Raw genomic sequence first — 23694 nt, forward strand, 5'->3', positions numbered from 1 at the left:
AATTTCCAACTCTAGCCTTTAAGGATCCACAGTGTTTATCCCATGCCTTTTTGAATTTGTTTACTGTTTCTGTCTTCACCACATCTCATTAAAACCAATCAAGTATCTGAAGGTCTGCATCACATCTCTCCTGCACCTCCTCTCTTCCACGGAATACATATTCAGATCCTTCAGCCTCTCCTCATAAATCTTCCAATATAGACCCCACACCATTTTGGTCACCCTTTTCTGGACTGCCTCCATCCTTTTGAGGATAAGGTCTCCAGAACTGAACATAATAGTCCAGGTGAGGCCTCACCAAAGACCTGTAAAGGACATTAATCGCCACCATTTATTTATTTATTTTTTTTACTGGTTATTCCTCTCTCTATGCAGCCCAGCATTCTTCAGGCTTTAGCTAACTCCTTGTCACATTGCTTCACCACCTTCAGATCGCCAGACATTAACACCTCAAGGTTCCTCTCCAGTGCACATTAATCTTTAACCCCATCGCATACGGCTCTTTTGGATTACTGCACTCCAGATGCATGACTGCACTTCTTGGCATTGAATCCCAGCTGCCAAATCTTCGACCCCTCTTCAAGCTTTCTTAAAATCACTTTTCATTCTCTCCTCTCCTGCAGGCATGTCCACTCTGTTGCAGATCTTAGTATCATCCACAAACAGACAAACTTTATCTTCTATCCCTTCTGCCATGTCGCTCACAAAGATATTGACCGAACCAATCCCAAAAAAGATCCTTGTGGCATTCCGCTTAACATCGTTTTCTCTTCAGAGTAGGTTCCATTTACCAGTTTATAGTTCACTCCACAACCTTGTCACCAAGTCCCAAGCTTCTCATTTTATTCATGAGCCTCCTATGCGGGACCTTATCAAAAGCTTTGCTGAAATCCAAGCAGATCACATCGAGCGCTTTTCTGTCTGAGTTGGACAGATATCTGGTCAAAGGCATCCAAAATAAGTGGGAAAGAAGGGAGAAGTGTTGCTTGTTGAAGATGGGCCTCAGCTTAGATACAGAAACCCTCTCCCCTTACCCAGGAGCGAGCTGTGATGATCAACAAAGCTGCTAAAGGACAAATATAAAGATGAACTGTCAAGGTTATATATGAAGCGTGTTTCAGCAAAAAAAGACGCCACACTAACTCCCAATACTGCTGCTTCCCTCAGGGCGCTCTGATGCCTTATCTGTGACTGCTCATTAATCTTCCTGTCCCTTTCCATTGAGGGTGATTTGGTGCCTTGGGACCTCACAGCTAGTGTCGTCACTATAAACAGTGGGTCTGAATAACATATACAAACACATACACACCCACACATGCAATTTACAATAGTAAAGGATCACACATCAGCAAGCATAGTCACCAAGAATACTGGACAGAGATCCCTTTAGAACATATGAGAACATAAGACATTGCCATACTGGGTCAGATCAAGGATTCATTGAGCCCAGCATCCTGTTTCCAACAGTGGCCAATCCAGGCTACAAGTATCTGGTAAGTACCCAAACAAAGTGGTTATTCCCTAAGTCAACTTGATTAATAGCAGTTGTTAATGGACTTCTCCTCCAAAAACTAATCCAAACCTTTTTTAAATCCAGCTACAATAACTGTACTAACCATATCCTCTGGCAACAAATTCCAGAGCTTAATTGTGTGTTGAGTGAAAAAGAATGTTCTCAGTTTAGTTTTAAACGTGCTACTTGCTAACTTCATGGAGTGCCCCCTAGTCCTTCTATTATCCGAAAGAGTAAATAACCGATTCACATTTACCTGTTCTAGACCTCTCATGATTTTAAACATCTCTATCATATCCACCCTCAGCCGTCTCTTCTCCAGGCTCAACAGTCCTAACTTCTTTAGCTTTTCCTCACAGGGGAGCTGTTCCACCCCTTTTATCATTTTGGTCGCCCTTCTCTGAACCTTCTCCAGGGCAACTATATCTTTTTTGAGATTCGGCAACCAGAATTGTGCACAGTACTCAAGGTGTGATCTCACCATGGAGCGATACAGAGGCATTATGACATTTTCCATTTCATTCACCCTTCCCTTCCTAATAATTCCTAACATTCTGTTTGCTTTTTTGACTGCCGCAGCACTCTGAGTTGACGATTTTAATGTATTATCCATTATGACGCCTAAATCTTTTTCCTGGGAGGTAGCTCCTAATATGGAACCTAACATCGTGTAACTACAGCAATGGTTATTTTTCCTTATATGCATCACCTTGCACTTGTCCACATTAAATTTCATCTGCCATTTGGATGCCCAATCTTCCAGTCTCACAAGGTTCCTCCTGTAATGTATCACAATCCACTTGTGATTTAACTACTCTGAATAATTTTATATGCACTACAAATTTGATTACCTCACTAGCCATATTCCTTCCAGATCACTTATAAATACATTAAAAAGCACCAGTCCAAGTACAGATCCCTGAGGCACTCCACTGTTTACCCTTTTCCACTGAGAAAATTGATCATTTAACCCTACTCTCCATTTCCTGACTTTTAACCACTTTGTAATCCATGAAAGGACATGGCTTCTAATCCCTTGGCTTTTAGTTTTCTTAGAAGCCTCTCATGAGGGACTTTGTCAAATGCCTTCTGAAAATCAAAATACAATACATCTACCGGTTCACCTTTATCCACATGTTTATTAACCCCTTCAAAATAATGAAGCAGATTTGTGAGGCAAGACTTCCCTTGGGTAAATCAATGCTGACTGTGTTGCATTAAACCATGTCTTTCTATATGCTCTGTGATTTTGATCTTTAGAATAGTTTCCACTATTTTTCCCAACACTGAAGTCAGGCTCACTGGTCTATAGTTTTCCAGATCGCCCCTGGAGCCCTTTTAAAATATTGGGGTTACATTGGCCACCTTCCCGTATTCAGGTACAATGGAGAAATTACTTATCTGATAATTTTGTTTTCCTTAGTGTAGACAGATGGACTCAGGAGAAATGGATTTATGCTCCCCTAACCAGCAGATGGAGACAGAGTCGGGTTTCAAAGCTGACATCACCCTTGATACAACCCCTGCAGTGAGCTCAACCCGTCAGTATTCTCTTCAAAAGCTACTGTGGACATACTATCGAAAAAACTTGATTAAAAATGGGTAACTGTAAAACTGTACTCAACCAAAGAAATACTGATCTAGGGACCGGATGTCAGTTTACCCATAATCTCTTGGATTCAATATCCACTCCACAGGCGAATTCTTGGCACCATTCTTGGGCAGCCATGGGTGGGATGCTGAGCCAATCTGTCTACACTAAGGAAAACAAAATTATCAGGCAAGTAATTTCTCCATTTCCTAGCGTGTAGCAGATGAACTCAGGACCAATAGGATGTACAAAAGCTTCGCCTGATAGGGGCGGGAGCCTGCCTGCGGTCCAGTTAACACCGCCCTTGCAAAGGTCGCGTCCCCCCGGTCCTCAACATCTAAGCGAAGGAACCTGGAGAAGGTGTGCAAGGAGGACCATATCGCTGCTGGGCAGATGTCGACGGGAGACAGCAGTCTAGCATCCGCCCATGAGACTGCCTGAACCTTAGTGGAATAAACTTTAACCTGAAGGGGTAATGGCTTTCCTGCCTCCACATAGGCTCTTGTGACCACCCTCTTAATCCAGTGAGCTATGGTAGCCTGCGAAGCTGGTTCGCCCTGCTTCCTTTCACCGTAAATATAAGATCATAAGAACATGCCATACTGGGTCAGACCACGGGTCCATCAAGCCCAGCATCCTGTTTCCAACAGTGGCCAATCCAGGCCATAAGAACCTGGCAAGTACCCAAAAACTAAGTATCTCTCATGCCACGGATGCTAGTAATAGCAGTGGTTATTTTCTAAGTCAAACTGATTAATAGCAGGTAATGGACTTCTCCTCCAAGAACTAATCCAAATCTTTTTTAAACCCAGCTACACTAACTGCACTAACCATATCCTCTGGCAACAAATTCTAGAGTTTAATTGTGCGTTGAATGAAAAAAAACTTTCTCCGATTAGTTTTAAATGTGCCACATGCTAACTTCATGGAGTGCCTCACAGTCCTTCTATTATCCGAAAAAGTAAATAACCAATTCACATTTACCTGTTTTAGACCTCTCATGATTTTAAAAACCTCTATTATATCCCCCCTCAGTCGTCCTCTCTCTAAGCTGAAAAGTCCTAACCTCTTCAGTCTTTCCTCATAGGGGAGCTGTTCCATTCCCTTTATTATTTTGGTTGCCCTTCTCTGTAGCTTCTCCATTGCAACTATATCTTTTTTTGAGATGCGGCGACCAGAATTATACACAGTATTCAAGGTGCAGTCTCACCATGGAGCGATAGAGAGGAATTATGACATTTTCTGTTTTATTCACCATTCCCTTGCTAATAATTCCTAACATTCCATTTGCTTTTTTGACTGCCGCAGCACACTGAGCCGACAACTTCAATGTGGTATCCACTATGACGCCTAGATCTCTTTTTCTTGAGTGGTAGCTCCTAATATGGAACCTAACATTGTGTAACTATAGCATGGGTTATTTTTCCCTATATGCATCACCTTGCACTTATCCACATTAAATTTCATCTGCCATTTGGATGCCCAATTTTCTGGTCTCACAAGGTCCTCCTGCAATTTATCACAATCTGCTTGTGATTTAACTATTCTGAATAATTTTATATCATCTGCAAATGATTACCTCACTCGTATTCCTTTCCCGATCATTTATATATATATTGAAAAGCACTGGTTCCAGTACAGATCCTTGAGGCACTCCACTGCCCACCCCCCTCCTTTTTCAGAAGGCATTTGACAAAGTTCCTAATGAGAGGCTTCTAGGAAAAGTAAAAAGTCATGGGATAGGTGGCGATGTCCTTTCGTGGATTGCAAACTGGCTAAAAGACAGGAAACAGAGAGTAGGATTAAATGAACAATTTTCTCAGTCAAAGGGAGTGGACAGTGGAGTGCCTCAGGGATCTGTATTGGGACCCGTACTTTTCAATATATTTATAAATGATCTGGAAAGAAATACGACAAGTGAGGTAATCAGATTTGCAGATGATACAAAATTGTTCAGAGTAGTTAAATCACAAGCAGATTGTGATAAATTGCAGGAAGACCTGCACTACCTGGCCCTTCAAGGAGTTAAGGGTTAAACCTTTATTCAAGTCATCCTGCAAAAATTCCAGAATTAGTGGGATTTTGACTGTCTGCGGAGAAACACCATGTTCCTCGCACCAGGTCTCAAATACTCTCCAGACCCGCACATACGATAGGGACGCAAAGAACCTCCGCGCGTGGAGTAAGGTGGCAATTACTTCTGCTGAATATCCTCGCTTTATCAGGCAAGCCCTCTCAAGGGCCAAAGGGCCAGACTGTAAGACAGAATCGAGTCGGATCCTCATGAAGGACCAGTTCCTGCTGTAGCAGGTCCCTGTGCAGTGGGAGGCACAGGGGGGTCTCCACCAGGAGTCTCCGTATGTCCGCATACCACGGACAATTAGGCCAATTCGGAGCTGCTAGTAGGACTAATCCCCAGTGGCGTTCAATTCTGCGAATGACACTGCCCAGGAGGAGCCATGGAGGCAAGGCATATAGCAGCTCCTCTTCCGGCCAGATCTGAATGAGAGCGTCGATCCCTAGGGTTAACTGATCTCTTCTGTGACTGAAGAATCGGAGAACCTTCGCATTGTGAGATGCGGCCAGCAGGTCGATGGACAGGAGACCGGCAATCTACTATCAGCTGAAAGGCTTTGGCCGACAACGCCCACTCTCCTGGATCTAGACTCTTCCTGCTTTGAAAGTCTGCTCCGACATTGTCTTTTCCTGCGATGTAGGAGACTGAGATCATCTGTAGATGTATTTCTGCCCATTACTTAAGGAGATCTATCTCCTGTAACACTTGCTGGCTTTTGGTTCCATCCTGGCGTTTGATGTAGGCTATCGTTGCATTATCCAACAATACACGGACCGCTTGACCCTGGAGTATGTGGCTGAATTGTAGATCTGCCAATCTGACTGCCCGGGCATCCAGGCGGTTTATGATCCAGAGAGCCCCTTCCTTGGTCCAAACGCCCCATGGTCATCAGTTCCTGACAGTGAGCTCCCCAGCCCCGGAGGCTCGTGTCTGTTGTGAGGACCAGCCAGTTCAGAGGGGACCGGGGTACACCTCTTCCCAGATAAGATTCTTGGAGCCACCACTGGAGCCGAGAGCATATTTCCATCAGTAAGTGGAGGTGAATCGAATAGCCTTGAGACAGTGGGTTCCTATGTGACAGCAGGGAGCCTTAAATGTGGTCACATGTGTGCCCTCACCCACAGCACTACTTTCAGGGTTGCCGCCATCAAACTGGGGACTTGAAGATAGCTCCACATCATCGGGCATAAAAGTGTTCATCAACAGACTCACTTGGGACATCAACTTCCTTATCTGCATGGTCGGAAGACCTTGCCCTGCTTGGTGTCAAACTGGACTCCCAGATATTCCAAGGACTGGGAGGGTTTGAGACTGCTTTTGTCCTGGTTTACAACCCAACCAAGTTCCTCAAGCAAGAAGGTCACCCGGAGATTCTCTTCCATGGACTTTGCCCGGATCAACCAGTCATCCAAGTACGGGTGCACCAGAATGCCTTCTTTTCTCAACGCCACTGCTACGACCACCATAATCTTGGAAAGTGTTCTGGGGGCAGTGGCCAGTCCAAAGGGCAGTGCCCGGAACTGATAATGGCGACCCAGTACTGCAAAGCGTAGGAAACTATGTTGTTGGAGTGGAATATGTAGGTAAGCCTTGGATAGATCCAGTGAGGTTAAAAATTCTCCTGATTGTACAGCCATTATCACGAAGCATAGGGTTTCCATGCAGAAATGAATCACTCGTAGATGTCGGTTGATGCTCTTGAGGTCCAAGATAGGGCGAAAGAAACCTTCCTTCTTGGGTATGATGAAATAGATGGAATAACGCCCCATATTTTCCTGGGGCGCAGTTACTGGGATTATAGCCCTCATCCTGAGGAGCTTTAACAGGGTAGTCTCCATTGCCTGCTTCTTGTGCTGGGAGTGGCAAGGAGATATCATGAATATGCCCCGAGGAATGCTGCAAAATTCCAGTGCATATCCTTCTTGTGTGACCTCCAGTCCCCATTTCTTCGAAGTGATCTCAGCCCGCTGTTGGTAGAAGAGGGACAGTCGACCCTCTATCTCCTCATTCCGAGGGTGGGTCTGCAAAACTTCATTGGGGAGTTCAGGATGAACTGGAACCCAAGCCTGACCCTCTCTCTGAAATGTCAAGTTTCTGTAGGAGGAGTGAAAGCATTGGGAGCCCCTGGATCGACCCCTCATGGGTGAGGGAAGCTGTAACTGCTTTCTCTTATCTTCTGGTAGCCGGGATACTCGAGATTATCCCCATTTACTGGCCAGCTTTTCCAATTCGCTTCCGAAGAGGAGTGATCCTTTAAAGGGCATCTATGTGAGATTTGCCTTGGAGGTTGCGTCTGCTGACCAATTCCGCAGCCATAGCTGTCTTCTGGCCACCACCACTGAAGCCACTCCTCTGGCCAAGGTACGGACTAGGTCCAAGCCCGCGTCGGCTAAAAAGGTGGCTGCCGGTTCCATAACCGCTCTGGAATTTGCCCTCAAGTCATCCACCTCCTGAGAGAGGAGCAGGCATGAACAAGCTACCAGGGCACAACAAGAAGCAATCTGTAAGGGCATTGCTATTGCATCAAAGGCCTGATAGTCTCCATCCGCCTATAGTACACATCCTTTAAGGCTGCTCCTCCCTCCACTGGGATAGCTGTTCGCTTAGAGACAGCACAGACCAGCGCATCCACTTTAGGGTAACACAAATGTTCTCTCATTGCCAGATCCAGTGGGTATAGTGCTCGTCCACCTTTAAAATTTGCTTCTGGGGCATCCAATTCCAGGTCAATCAACTCTTGGATGGCTTCCAGTACTGGAAAATAGCGAGAGGGTTTCTGTAGGGAAATCAGAATGGGATTCTTCTTTGGTTCCATCATAGAGTTTGCCTCAGGAACTCCCAGCATCTTCAGGGTCTGGGAAACAAAGACTGGCAATTCGTCTTTATGAAAAAACTGTAATATGGTCAGATATGGTTCTAAATCGGGGGGGGGGGGGGGGGGGGGGGGATTTCCCCTTCTTCCAAGGAATCTGGATCCTCTTCTTTGTCCGTGCCATCCGTGTCCCTGCCAGGGATACCCTTGCCTCAAGGTCTGCCGATAGGACTGGGAGAGGGCGGGCTCACCGGCTGAGGTTCCATCTGGACAGGGGCAAGTGAGGTAGCAGACTGTGCCTGTAATGAAGGCCTTGAAAGAATTCCACCCCTGAGAAGGCGACCGGGTCCATGCCTATCCAGGAGGTACTGGGGTAGTTGCCGCTAAATTTCCCTTTCCCATGGATGACCCAGTCCCAGGATTACTCAGATCCGGGGTACTTCTAGTTAAGGCTGTGGCTAACCCGTCCTCTGAATGGGAGGAGCCGGGCTTAGCAAAGTCCAGGGAGGCAAACTCTCCATGGGCTTCCTCATAGTGCTGACATAAGCAAGAATTCAGGTCAGACTGTGCAGCCCTAATATGACAAGCAGCGCAGAGCGAAAGGCGCTTATGTTTGTTTCTTTTCTGCCAGAGTCATTGGCAATAGTAACTTCATGTTCAGACGGCTTGTGCTTAAAATTTTTATGTGCACAGATTTTGGACACCTACGTGGGCCGCAGCGAGGCGCACACACAGCCCGTGCACCTGGCTTTACTTATATTCTGTGCCTAGTAAGTTGTGTGCGTATGTATGAGTGCGGTGTTATGCGCACAACGCACGTGCAGAGCAGACATGCACTGTGCATACCAAAGCTCTATGATGGGCAATAAAGGCACAAAAACGCACGCAAGATGGTGCCGCCGCGGCCTATCACGCGGTGTGCCAATCGAGCCTAAAGTGGGGCCTTGCCCACCGGGGGGCAGCTCAACCCGCTCGGAAGCCCACTTCCCCTTACCCCAACAGGATTGGGAATGACGTCAGTATGGCACGCCGAGCAGAGACCAGAGGAAGTCTTATTGAAACCCCTCCAACGTCTCTGAATCAGGAGGAAATCCTTTTTTTTTTTTTTAATTTACCTGGGCTCAGTGCTTACTGGTTGAGAACAGAGAAGGTCTCTGGCTGCAGGGAAAGAGGGCTTTAGCCGTCACTGCCGTGCTCAGCTCCCTGCACCCGCTACCTTTCAGCTGCTTCAGCAGCAAAGTCTACACCAGGAACCGGCTACCGGACCAAGGCACACCTCTGATGGATCTCGGAAATCAACTCAGGAATTCTCAACTGGGGGAGGGACTGTTAGGTATCACTGCAGGAGAGTGAAGCTCAATCCTTTCTCCAATTTAAAAGTAGAATTTCTTTTTCCAAAAAGTACAGTGATCCCCATTGGGAATGCATGTCTGCATCTGCCAGAGACGGAGAAATACTGAAGGGCTGAGGTCACTGCAGGAGTTTATCTAGAGTGACATCAGCTTTGAAACCTGATTCTGTATCCATCTCTGGCAGCTCCATCTGCTGGCAGGGGAGCATAAACCCATTGGACCCGAGTCCATCTGGCTACATGCTAGGAAATGGATGATTTTAATGATAGGCTTACAAGTTCTAACTAACAGATCTGAAATTTCATTTTTTAATTCCTTCAGAACCCTGGGGTGCATACCATCTGGTCCAGATGATTTGCTACTCATTAGTTTGTCAATCTGGCCTACTACATCTTCCAGTTTCATAGTGATTTGATTCAGGTCATTTGACTCATCACCCTTGAAAACCATCTCCAGAACCAGTATCTCTCCAAAATCCTCATTAGTAAACACAGAAACAAAGAATTCATTTTACATATCTCAAGAGATCTGCTTCATCTCAGCTCACTCATTCCAGCAAATATATATACCTGTCATGTTATAATACGTGTATGCAAAACAAAACAAAAAAGGAGAGGGAAATATAAATCTCCCAAACAGTTATTTATTCAAAAAGAACAATCTTATTTCACAGAAAAAACTTCAAATGAGCAGACACGGTATCATAACTAAAGTGCCTCGGTTTTAATCCACTGTGGGCCCCAGGCAGTATCAGCCTTAGCGGCACTGTAAATTGTAATCATATACCGTCACACTCATACAATATTATTTTATTTTTTACCTTTAGAAACATTTTATAAAAAGATTGATACTTTATTCCATAGACTACTCATATATCCACACTAAAAAAAACAACAAAATACTTAGCTCATACAATCCGGCGTTCAATAATTTTGCTGTTCAAAATGGAGAGGAGTTTGCTTCTGTGGTTGTGATAATACATATGTGGAGATATATGTTTATTTTAACAAGACTTCTATGAAATGAATTCATGTCATAGCTATTGGTTCATATGACGACACTGCTGCCTGGGACTCAGAAGCCAACATGCCAAAGACCTATGCTTTCATCTCATAAAAGAAAAAGGTCAGCCCTGAAGAGGCTGCCAGCATTGTAAATCTTTTGCGGATCCTTTGGGGGTACTTTCCTGCGCTTAGTCCAACTGCCTGTTCATTCTTATGCAGATTTACCACAACCCTCAAAGAAATCTCTCCAAGAGAAAAAGCAAACTAGATGCACTGCTGAGATGCCTGCATTCTCTGGGGAGCCTCCATGCCTTTTAACACTTATTTCACAGCGATCCCTTTAAGGCAAAGCATGGCAAAGAGAGATGAGACAAAAAAAAAAAAAAAAACCCAACCCAAACTGGCAAACCAGGGATTTTCCCACCAGTGGGGTTTATTGCACTGAGATCACAGATTGCGCTAACAGGATCCGGGAGCAGCACACTGTTTTGCAAATAGCGCTCAGTCAGAAAACCGACAAATGAGATGTTTGCAGCAGTGGTAGATTTAAATGTGCCAGGTAGCATACATATTTATGAGAAAGTGCACTGGGATCCTGCTGCCCTTCTGTAAGGTGCAGCATGAATGCAGTTCCACTTCCTGACTCTGCTCCCTGAAGGTTCTCAGCCTTCACTTCCAGCACAGTCTTTAGACACAAATCATTTCAGTTCTGTTAGCAGTCTGGGAACAAGCTACCAGAGATTATTTAGCTGTATCAGTGCTTGCGGACAGTCCCCAGCTTCCCAGCGTTCTAGGTCCATGCTCTGCACTTAGTTAAGGAGGTCTGATCCTTCCTTCCTTCCTGACATTTCTCCCTGGGCCTGCTTTTTCTCCTATTTCCCATGCACAGCCTGTGTACCCTCATAGGCTTGTATCCCTTGGGCAACATTTAAAATGACAATCAGTACAAACAGCACAGCTGTGACGCAGGATGATTTTATGAGTGCGTGGCTATACATCTCTCACTAGAGATATATACAAAAAGACTGTTTACACACACATCTATTACATATATGCACCTAATTACTGTTTTCAGTCAACACTGGAGAAGGCATTAGAGCTGAAGGCATAAAGGAATGCAGTTATGGATGAGGCTACATTACAGGATGATTTTATGAGTGCGTGGCTATACATCTCTCACTAGAGATATATACAAAAAGACTGTTTACACACACATCTATTACATATATGCACCTAATTACTGTTTTCAGTCAACACTGGAGAAGGCATTAGAGCTGAAGGCATAAAGGAATGCAGTTATGGATGAGGCTACATTACAGGAGAGACTCCAGACTCAGTACGTGATATATCTGGCTGGTAGAATACATACCTCCGCCCCATTTCTTCCCTGTGCTTCAAAAGTGCCTTGGCTGCCATCTCCATTGATGCAAACTGCACAAAAGCATCTCCTGTTTTTCTTCCTCGGTAGTCCATGAGAAACGTAATCCCATTATCAGTAATATCCAACCCTTCAGGAAGGAGAGAGAATTCACAAAATAATTTAGGAATGAAAAACAAACAATAGACGGTCCTATGCCAACTCCCCCCATCATTATCTACGGATCAGTAAAGCATCCATCTAGCAAAATACAACACTCTGGACAATACAGGAGTGCCTGCTCAGTGCTCCGGCAAACCAAGTTTTTGAAGGACTCCATTTCTGCAGATCAGACCGCTTTGAGGAGAACCAAGTCAAATGCCATCTTCATCATACACCATCAGGTCTCTCTAATAATAAATAAATAAATGGGATCTAAATCTCTCTTCTTATTCTTTTCTAATTGATGCCATCACCACTTTGGGTAACTTGGAAGAGCAGACTACAAATAAATTTGGATATGGATTCTCCTCGATAATGGACAATGAGGGAAAACCCAGACTGATCTTCCCCAGACTGGTTAGCTCTGTAGTATTCAAGACTAACAACGACCTAGTCTGAATAGTAAATTAGTCATTCAAAGCCATTTATCGGGGCAAATAACTGGTTAACCTGGCTACACCGGCCTGGCTGAAAATTGCCCTGCTGAAGTTAGCTAGAACATGAGCTCTCACAATGCACGATCATTTAGCTGGATTGAAAAGAGGCACTGCTGGGTGGGAGGGAGGAGGAGGGCGTGTTTAGAGCCTGGGGAGGAAGACAGCCTACACAGGTTGAATATGCAAATCTATGAGAATTCTTTTGCCCCTGGTCTGCCATTCACACAAAAAAGCAGATGCCAATGAATGCAGATAGCGGATACGCTGTCAGCAGTTTTCAAAAGGCAAACTACACACATGGTTTCCTTGGAAAATTTGCTGCAAAGTACTTGCATATGTTTGCAGCAAAGCAGGCTACAGAAAACTGCCCCCTTAAAGTTCAAAGGAAAGCCTAATATTAAAAACCTTTCACGTTTCCTTTTCAAAAACTGGAGTTCTTTATTTTCCAGAGGAACACTCTGCTGAAATAGAAGCGTGACAGTATTGTTGGCATTATCTGGCTGCTTCTGGAGGGCTCTCCGCCTGTAAAAGCGAGTTCGCTTCACTCTGCATCCCATATTGATATTGAAACCTGAAAGTGAGCTATTTTGTCTGCTTTTAAAGGGGCGTGCATCCATAAAGCTTGAGATGTGAATGAAGAGAAGAAGCATGGCTTGCGGGAATGTCGGCTACTACCTGGTGATTAATGCCCATATTCAATAAACATACACACGGTTAATGTGACTCCAACATTGCTCTATGCTTCAACAGAAAGAGGAAATATGGGAAAAAGGATTTGCATTCACAAATAAGCGTGGGAGTAGCTTGCTTGTTGCGGCGGTTACTATCCCGAACCAATTAAGCCTGATACTTCACTTTGAATACATATACAGCGTAGCTCACTGCTTCAACGGCAGGGGGAATGAAGAAAAGAGGATTTATATTCAGACAACAACCAACAAGGACTAAATTGCACAGGCTGGGTAAACAAATAAGCATGGAAGTAGCTTGCTTATTGCGGCTGTTACTACCCCTAACCAATTAGGCTTGATACTTCATTTTGATGCAGCTCCAGCACTGCCTTCTACATCAATGGCGGGGGTGAAAGGAAATTAGAACCAAAAAGTTACCAATAAGGGCCCTGACCTCAGCGGTCAGAATAACAGTTAAGTATGAGAAAAATAAGTGTGAAAGCTTGCTGGGCAGACTGGATGGGCTGTTTGGTCTTCTTCTGCCGTCAGTTCTGTTTCTATGCACACACACACTCTATGTTTCTATGCTCTGCACGCACTCTCATCCCACGTGGCTGCAGGTTCCGCTCGTTGCCACACAGAGCCAACTCCACCACACAGCAAAATGACATTTCCCTGTGAGTGAGACAATTAACCACTCGGGAAGTCTCTTCTATAGCACTTACCCCGTTTTAGGAAGAAACACAACTGATTGGTTGGTCCTTGGTCTCCCCCGCTCTTCACCAAGGCCACCGGCTAAGAGCTCTGAATTCCAGGCAGTCCCTGGCACTTCCATCTCAAAAGGTTTTGCTCATTTCCTGCTGTTCCTATGTGCCTATGCAGTCACTTGAAATGACAGGTGAATGCCACTGTTTAAGGAGGCTATGTTTAGGCCCTCCTTAAAAGTCCAGAAGCAGGCATTTAGCCTTGTCCACCTTAAGACTGCCCACAAAGTAATCTGGTTGCAAGGCATTTCTCCTGGGGAGAGGGTTAAGAAAGCAGGTCCTAGAGAGGATAGGAGGCCCAGAGGAGACCAGGAGAAAGTAGGAACTTTGCTAAATGATTTATGTGTGTACGCTGCTGATTTTCTGTTTCCAGTACTGCTGAGATAAGCAGGCGTGCGTTTTGTTAATTTGATTGTAATTAATAAAAACTGCAAAAGAATAGCCAGAGTCAGACTGAATCTGTCCTCAGGCAAGCCAAAGACCACTCACAGTTTTACAGCCACCATATCTTGCCCCCTTTTAGGTTACTTTTCACTAAAGCCATCAGCTCGGTTTCGGACAGTAGCAGCAGCACAGAGTTCACAAGGATTACTGACTGATCAACAAAACGATCTGACCTTCAAATTTCAAAGGCCATAATTTCTAGCCTCTGACCATGCGTGGCTCCAATGGCTGCCAAGCATCAAAGCACAGCGTGTCTATACATGCTTACTTGGGCAAGGGAGCTGGATATAAAAAGTGCACCTGCTTTGCATGTTCAGAAACTAACTAAATTAAACAGGAAAGTTGCCTCACACCTGCAGCACCGGTATGCAAACCAAGTGCCACACCTCTCCCTCCCTATTCTCGTCAGTTACACTCCTCTCTCTCTGTACAGAAACTGAGCTCCATCGCACTCTTTATTGTCCATTTCACTCTCTACTACCACATAGGGAAACTGCACTCTGCCCATATTCTCCAACTCTATGCCTTTCTCTCTCTCTCTCTGAATTGTCCAATCCCCTCTCTCCCACCACACAGTACACCCAAGCTCAGACTGCACTCTCTACTACCACACATCTCAGTTTCACATTTTCTACACTTTATAGAATTTCCCCATATTACTAGTTACTTTCCAGTTTTGCCCACCATTGTTCTTCTCAATGTATAATGTATGCAGTATGAAGTGTACAGTCAAACTGCAGACGACAACTCTCTCATACAGCAAAAGACACAGAAAGGAAAACTGGTTCTTACCTGCTAATTTTCATTCCTGTAGTACCACAGGATCAGCCCAGACTCCTGGGTTTTGCCTCTCTGCCAGCAGATGGAGACAAAGTTTCACTGTCACTGTACATAACCCAGTGTGCCACCTGCAGTCCCTCAGTATTGACCTGTACCCCAAGCCAAGATGACAGCAACAACCATAAAATTCTAAGCAAACTCCTTCCTCTCCAATGAGCCAGAAGAAGGTGAAGTTGCCCAAATTTAACATAAGTAATCAGCATTGAAAACTTCCAACAACTCCGCACTATATAAAAAGCAACAGTAAGAGCTGCGGACTCTCTCCCCCAGTAAATGGGTGGGTCTCTGGACTGATCTGTGGTACTACAGGAATGAAAATTAGCAGGTTAAGAACCAAATTTTCCTTTCGCTGTACATACCCATAGAAACATACATAGAAATGACGGGAGAAAAAGACCAATCGGCCATTCCAGTCTGCCCAGCAAGCTCCCACACACTTATTTTCCCATACTTATCTGTTTCATCTACCAGCAAGTTCAGGGCCCTTGTTGGTAACTGTTTGATTCAAATTTCCTGCCATCCCCCGTCATTGATGCATGGGATTGCAAGTTCCACTTAACTCAGGTGGCATGTGGAGAGTTCTGCTTGTAGAACACTCTCACTAAAGCACATGGAAGCCAGAGCCCCGACATCCAAGCGATAATGCCTAGCAAAAGTGGCAACGACTTCCCAGTAGCCGTCCAGAAAATTTCATGTGGAGACACCTGCTGTGAATCAGTGCAGGAAGTGGCCTGAGAAGGTGTCAAGTGCACCCCTAAACCCCTGGGCAGCGGCGCCCTTTAGAAATGTAAGTCAAGTTGACCACTTCCTTCAGCCACCACACAACTGTAGCCTTAGATGACTTATTTCCCCTTCTTTGGACCACTCCACAGTACAAAGAGGTGATGCAATCTATAGAAATCATAAGTGAACTCTGGATACCTCAATAACGCATGCCTCCAGAGGGACCGATGCAATAAAGTGCGCTCAGCCGGGCGCACCGTATCACCCGCACTCGGATGCAGGTTAAATAGGCACTAATCCACCCTCTAATGCAATAGGGGGATTAGTGCCTATTTAACGCGTGAACAACACGGAGTGAATGCGGCTATTTTTTTTATAATTATTTACCATATTTTTCGCTCCATAAGACGCACCTAGGATTCAGAGCGGGAAAATTAAAAAAAAAAAATGGTGTGCTAAACCGGCTCTGTTCCCGGGCGTCTGTGCGTCTTATGGAGCAAATTAGAGTAGGGCATAAAATGTTGGGGTTTTTTTGTCCCCATTCCAACCTTTAAATTTAATTAACTACAACCCCCCATCCTCCTGACCCCCCCAAGACTTGCCAGAAATCCCTGGTGATCCAGCGGGGGTACGGGAGCGATCTCCTGCACTCAGGCCGTCGGCTGCCAGTATTGAAAACGGTGCCGATAGTCTTTGCCCTTACTATGTCACGGGGGCTACCGGTGCCATTGGTCAGCCCCTGTCACATGGTAGAAACACAAGATGGCGCCGGCCGTCCATTGCTCCTACCATGTGACAGGGGCCGACCAATGGCACCGGTAGCCCCCGTGAGAGTGACCAAGATGTCAGAAAGTACTTCCAGACAGCAGTGAGAACCTGGTCTATAATCCTCCCTGTCAGTGCAGAATACCAACATCAGCCTGTCAGCCATATGCCGCACTGCCCTTTTTCAAGTTCATTTCTTATCTCAGCGTATAGTCTTTGTGGAATATTCAACACGGCAGAAATCAAGCACCTGTGAAAAACTTGGCAATGTCCAGTTCGGTGCAGCTGTAAGGGAGGCCTCGGAGTCGGACCACTCCGTCGCTGGGTGCCGATCCTGACAAACCAGGCTGCAGACTCTTCAGCAGAGCCTGGGCAGACCAGTCATCCATCTCATACACTGCAAAAGAGAGAGAGAAAGGTCACCGGACAGCATTTGGGCCCCAGACACAGGGCGCTGGCCTCAATGGGCACGTAAGCTCCCCTCCACCAAGAGTTCTGGCAAACAGATAAAGGTCTGCACCGCAGCTGCTGGCCAGGGCTGGATGTCGGCAAAAGCAACATAGGCGCGTGCCTTGGGCGTCAAATTCTGAAGGTGCCCAAAATCTGGGACTCTCCCCATGCTCTCTGCTTTCCAGGGGCGAGCTGAAGGAGGAACTCCTTGCCCTTAAGTCCTCTGCCTGTTGGCGCCATCATCTTAAATTCGGCTCCTATTGCTGGCTCGCACCCTCTCCCCACTGCTATGAACACACGTGTTCAGAATTTCGTGTAAACCCCCTTTGGCAGTTGTTTGCCCTTTACTAATCAAGCAGGGGTGTGAAATCATTGATAAAGCACCATAAATGTACTGTTTTAATAGCCTTGTTTGGGAATGTTTAAATAGCTTTGACACACAGGTTAATGTATTTATGTGCATTATTGATAAATAAAAAGCTAAAGCACTGGCCACACTACTTGCCTGCCTCTGACTAATTTCAGGTGTACATTGCATTTAATTTTAATCAACTAAATCTTTAAACCAAGAAAAAGAATTTAAAAAAAAATAGTAAATGCTCTTTGGCTTTAAAATTCAACACGTCACTACCTCCCCATTTGACAAGAAATAACTGATGCTGCTTTTCCGAGCCGCACTCGTGCTCTCTGCAGCGACCTTTCAGCCGGCATTAAGAAGCGTGTGGCCTGGGCCGTGCTCCGTCTTGCCAAAGGTCCCCAATTCGATCCCCCAGGTTGGCTGGGGGTGCTGCAGAGACGGCTTTCACAGGCCCCGGGGGACATCCAGGGGCTGGATTTAGGATCCAGGATTACAGGAGACAGCCCTTAGCCCAAAATCTTCACTGCAGTGACCAGACTAGGTATTTTGGAAGGGTAGTGGTGGTATGGGTGGGAGAAATACAACAATAGGAAAATAAATCCCCAAGTAGTTGTGAATGAAGGTTCGAGGCACCAAATCCTAGCCCTGGCGCAGACTGAATTGGAAGTACAAAGGAACAGGAGAAACTATCTTGTTCAAAAATAAACAAACAAATAAAAGAAGGGTGCTTAACAACTGGATGATGGGGCTGCAGCTTTCTTAGACATTAACATCGGCCTTCAGGTGCTGGTGGCAACAGCAGTCTGTGGGGACCAGGCTACATTGAGCCAAACATACAGAACTATTTTTAAACTATAGACATAAAGGGAATAAGGGTCACCACTTTCTTCATGGGAACGTTCTTTATCAATAATAAATCAACAAGAGAGGGGAACACAACCCCCCCCCCCCCCCCCCGGGCTGGATGTACCTTCCACGTATCGCTCGCCCAGGTAGTCGCGGTGCTTCTCTATGGCCTTCCGCACATCCTGCTCGGTCTCCAGCTCCACCACGGCATCTCCCCGTGGTCTGCCATCGTTGTTGAAGATGATATGCACCCCCTGTGCCCCGTTCCGGATCCTGCAATCTAGAAGAGCGCCCATCACAAGACACGAGTCAAGAGAAATCCCCGGGAGGAAGAGGTCTGGGTAGAACAGTTTCAGCTCTCCGCAAAAACTGCAGATTTTCAAACCTTGCCCAGCATGGCCCAGGCATGGAGTCATTTTCTTCATATTTGAGGGTGGATTGGGATCAGTGCAGACTCTGAGTAAGACAGAGTGAGAAGCACTACACTACTCCCAGTGTATGCAAATACCCCTTAGGAATATTCATTGGGGATATCCTGGAAACCAGAGCAGTTAGAAAGCAGGCTGTGCTAGAGCAGGGAGGGCAAACCCCAGTCCACAGGAGTTACAACTGGGCCTGATTTTCAGGATTATGCACAAAAATGTCTAATGGAGAAATTACTTACTTGATAATTTCGTTTTCCTTAGTGTTGACAGATAGACTCAGGCCCAATGGGTTATAAGCTCTCCTGCTAGCAAATGGAGACAGAGTCTGGTTTCAAAGCAGACATCACCCTAGATACACCCCTGCAGTGACCTCAGCCCTTCAGTATTCTCTTCAAAAGCCATTGTGGACATACTATCGAAAAAAACTCTATTAAAACCTGATTAAAACCAGATAACTGTAACTGTACTCATCCAAACAAATGCTGAATCCCAGCAAGATTATAAATGCCCTTATCTAGGGATTGGGTGACAGCTTATCCAAAATCTCTTTGAATAGATATTCATTTCATGGGCGATTCCTTGGCACCATTCTTGGGCAGCTGTGGGTGGGATGCTGAGTCCATCTGTCTACACTAAGGAAAACGAAATTATCAGGTAAGTAATTTCTCCATTTCTAGCGTGTAGCCAGATGGACTCAGGACCAATGGGATGTACAAAAGCTACTCCCGATTGGGGCAGGAGGCGGCCTGCGGTCCGGTTAACACTGCCCTTGCAAAGGCTGCGTCCTCTTGGGCCTGAACGCCCAGGTGATAGAACCTGGAGGTGGTGTGTAAGGAGGACCACATCACCGCTCGGCAGATGTCAACAGAAGATAGCAGTCTAGTTTCCACTAGTGGAATCAGCCTTAACCTGGAAGGGTAATGGGTTTCCTGCCTCCACATAGGCTCCCATGACCACCTCCTTGATCCAGTGAACTATGGTAGCCCGTGACACTGGTTCACCATACCTCCTTCCACCATGAACAAACAAATAGACTGTCCATCTTGCGGACCGGTTCTGAAACTTCCAGATACCACACCAAAAGCCTACTGACGTTTAAATGGTGGAGGTGGTATTCTTCCGCGTCCTTGTGCCTATCTAGGAATGGCAACAAAACGGACTGATTCCAATGAAATTCTGAGATTACCTTGGGCAAGAAGGATGGAATGGTATGAAACTGTAATGCTCCTGGAGTCATGCGGAGGAATGATTCCAGACACAACAATGCCAGTACATCAGAGATGCGACATGCCAAGCATAAAGCCACCAGGAATACTGTTTTCAGGGTTAACAAGCACAAGGAAAGACTGCACAGCGGCCGAAAGGTGGGCCCTGATAGAAACTTCAAATTCCGCAAGGGAATCAGCAACCATAGGGGTGGCCTGAGGTTCTTTACCCCTTTCAGAAAACGGGCCATGTCCAGATGAGCCGACAGGTGAGTTCTGTTCACCTCACCCCTGAAACAGGAGAGCGCCGCTTCCTGGATCTTCTAGGAGTTAAGGGTCAAACCTTCATTCAAGCTGTCTTGTAAAAATTTCAGAATTAGTGGGATTTTGACCGTCCGATGGGAAACACTGCGTTCCTCACATCAGGCCTCAAATACTCTCCACACCCGCACATATGCTAAGGATGTAGAGAACTTCCACGCACGGAGTAAGGTGGCAATTACTGCCACCGAATATCCTCGCTTCATCAGGCGAGCCCTCTCTAGAGCCAAATCGTAAGACAGAATCGAGTCGGATCCTCATGAAGGACTAGTCCTTCATGAGAACCCCCCCTGTGCTGTGGGAGGCACAGGGGGGGGGGGGGTTTCCACCAGGAGTCTCCACATACCACAGACACCTGAGCCAATCTGAAGCTACTAGTAGGACTATTCCTCTGTGGTGCTCAATTCTGCGAATGACCCTGCCCAGCAGGGGCCACAGAGGGAAGGCGTATAAGCAAGTCCACTTCCGACCAGGTCTGAACGACAGTGTCGATCCCCAGAGACCACTGATCTCTTCTGCGACTGAAGAATCTGGGAACATTTGCATTGTGAAATGTAGCCAGTAGGTCGATGGATGGGAAGCCCCAGAGATCTACCACCAGCTGAAAGGCTTTGGCCGATAATGCCCATTCTCCTGGATCCAGACTCTCCCTGCTTAGAAAGTTTGCTCTGACGTCTCTTCCTGTGATGTGCGAGGCAGAGATCATCTGTAGATGTGTTTCTGCCCATTCCATAAGGTCTATCTCCTTGCTGGCTCTTGGTTCCCCCCCTTGCGGTTGATGCAGACTACTGTTGCGTTGTCCGACATTATATGGACCGCTTGATCCTGGATTATGTGGCTGAACTGTAGACATGCCAATCTGACTGCCCGTGCACCAGGCGGTTTATGTTCCAGAGTACCTCTTCCTTGGTCCAACACCCCTGGGCCGTCAGTTCCTAAGAGTGAGTTCCCCACCCCCGGAGGCTCACATCTGTCATGAGGATCAGCCAGTTCGGTGTGGACAGGGTTACACCCTTGCCCAGGTGAGCTTCCCACAGCCACCATTGGAGCAGAGAACATACTTCCATCGGTAGGTGGAGGTGAATCGAGTAGCCTTGAAACAGCAGGTTCCAACGTGACAGCAGAGAGCGTTGAAGTGGTCGCATGTGTGCCCTCATCCACGGTACTACCACCAGGGTTGATGCCATCAAACCGAGGACCTGAAGACAACTCTACACCGTCTGGCATATCATGTTTGTCAACCGAAGTATTTGGGACATCAACTTCCTTATCCGTGTGGACCAGACTCCCAGATATTCCAAGGACCTGGAGGGTTTGAGACAGCTTTTGTCCATGTTTAAGACCCAACCAAGTACCTGAAGCAAGGAGGTCACCCTGCTGGTCACCTGGAGACTCTCTTCCATGGACTTTGCCCAAATCAAACCAGTCATCCAAGTATGGGTGCACCAGGATTCCCTCTTTTCTCAGTGCAGCCACTATGACCATCATAATCTTAGAAAATGTTCTGGGGCGGTGGCCAGGCCAATAGGGCAGTGCCCAGAACTGATGACGACGACCCAGTACCGCAAAGCATAGGAAACAATGTTCTTGCCAGACTGAAATATGGAGGTAGGTCTCGGAATGGTCCAGGGAGGTTAAGATATAATAGATGCCAGATGTCCAAATGTATTAGCAATTTTATTGATAAATAATCATATAAAAGTCGCCTGACTCCAGCCGAGTTTCGCCACAATGTGGCTGCCTCAGGGGCTGTATGCGTGTTCAGTGTACACTTGTAGTCGTCTAATGGTTTAAAATTTAGGTATCTGCTGGTGGGTTTTGTGGTGTATGTATTTTCACTTGAATTTGATTCAGCTTGTGGCAACACAAGGACTTCCAATAGGAGCTTGGCTGTGTGTTTAATTTAAAAATCTTCGCATCAGTGTGTTGAAATCCTGCTTGTGCGCTTAAAAACGACGCCGATAAGATATCCACACATCACTGAAGTAAACCCGCTCAGTTTCGTGTTTATTCGTACGTTTGTTTTCATCCAAAAAAAACAAATTATGGACACCAATGGTGTTCTGTAAACACCGCACTTACATGATGTCCCTTATTCATAAAGCTGGTGTCCATAATTTATGTTTTTTTGGATGAAAACAAACATACGAATAAATACGAAACGGAGCGGGTTTACTTCAGTGATGCGTGGATAACTCGAGGTCTAGGATAGGGCAAGAGGAACTCTCCTTCTTGGGTATGATGGAATAACGCCCTGTATTTTCTTGGGGTGCAGGTACTGGAATTATAGCCCTCAACCTGAGGAGCTTGCCAAGGTGGACTCCACTGCCTCTTCTTGTGCTCGGAGTCCAGAGGAGTGCTGTGAAATTCCAACCCGTATCCTTCTCATATGACATCCAGTACCCATTTATCAGAAGTGATCTCGACCCACTGCTGGTAAAAGAGGGACAGTCAACTCCCTCTCTCCTCATTCCAAGGGTGGGTCGGTTAAAACTTCATTGGGGGGGGGGGGGGGGGGGGGGTTCGCGACAAACCTGATCCCAAACCTGCCCCTCTCTTGGGATGCGATTCCAAAAGGACTGAGACATCCCAAAGGAACAAGACCTCTGGAATGTCGAGTTCCTGTAGGGTCAAAAGCGTTGGGAGCCCTGGATTGACCCCTCATGGGCGAGGGGCACTGTAACTGCTTTCTCTTATCTTCTGATAGCTGGGCCACTCGAGATTCACCCCATTTACTGGCCAGCTTTTCCAATTTGCTAACGAAGAGGAGTGATCCCTTAAAGGGCATCTTTGTGAGGTTTGCCTTAGAGGTTGCGTCTGCTGACCAATTTCGCAGCCATAGCTGTCTTCTGGCCGTTACAACTGAGGCCATTACTCTGGCTGAGATAGACTAGGTCAGAGCTCGTGTCAGCTAAAAAGGCAGCGGTGGGTTCCATAACCTCTCTGGAATTCGCCCCCGAGTCATCCACCACCCGAGAGAGGAGCAGGCACGAACAAGCTACCAGGGCACAAGAAGAAGCAAATGGAAGCTCATTGCTATTGCGTCAAAGGCTTGTTTAAGGATGGATTCCATCTGCCTATTGTGCACATCCTTCAAGGTCATTCCTCCCTCCACTGGGATAGTAGTTTGCTTCAAAATGGCGCAGACCAGCACATCCACTTTAGGGAAACATATATGTTCTCTTGCTGCCGGATCCAGAGGGTATAGAGCTTTTAGAAGTAGTTGAGCATTAGAACTCACATCAGCAGCGTCCCAATTCCAGGTCAATCAACTCCTGGATGGCTTCCAGCACTGGAAAATAGGAAGAGGCTTTCCGAGAGAAACCAGAATGGGATTCTTCTTTGGTTCTGTCATAGAGTCCGCCCCAGGAACTCCCAGCTTCTTCAGGGTCTGGGAAACCAGGGCTGGCAATTCATCTTTATGGAAAAAACATAACATGGTCCAATATGGCTCTAAACCTGGTGGGACTTCCTCATCTTCCAAGGAATTTGGGTCCCCTTGTTCGTCCATGCTGTC

At 46.3% G+C, this 23694-nt stretch overlaps 1 protein-coding gene across 2 annotated transcripts in view; it reads right to left on the bottom strand.

Moving 5' to 3' along the window:
* GRSF1 (G-rich RNA sequence binding factor 1) overlaps positions 1-23694 on the bottom strand; it is a 59701-nt gene that overhangs the window by 18442 nt on the left and 17565 nt on the right. For both annotated transcript variants that reach the window (XM_029598658.1, XM_029598668.1), the window contains exons 3-5: positions 18351-18506; positions 16823-16969; positions 11719-11857 (exon numbers count right to left, since the gene is read on the bottom strand). In XM_029598658.1, coding sequence (XP_029454518.1) covers positions 11719-11857; positions 16823-16969; positions 18351-18506 — 442 coding nt within the window. The remainder of the gene's footprint in view (positions 1-11718; positions 11858-16822; positions 16970-18350; positions 18507-23694) is intronic.

This window comes from Rhinatrema bivittatum, chromosome 1, assembly GCF_901001135.1.
Source record: "Rhinatrema bivittatum chromosome 1, aRhiBiv1.1, whole genome shotgun sequence".
In the NCBI taxonomy this organism is placed as follows: domain Eukaryota; kingdom Metazoa; phylum Chordata; class Amphibia; order Gymnophiona; family Rhinatrematidae; genus Rhinatrema; species Rhinatrema bivittatum.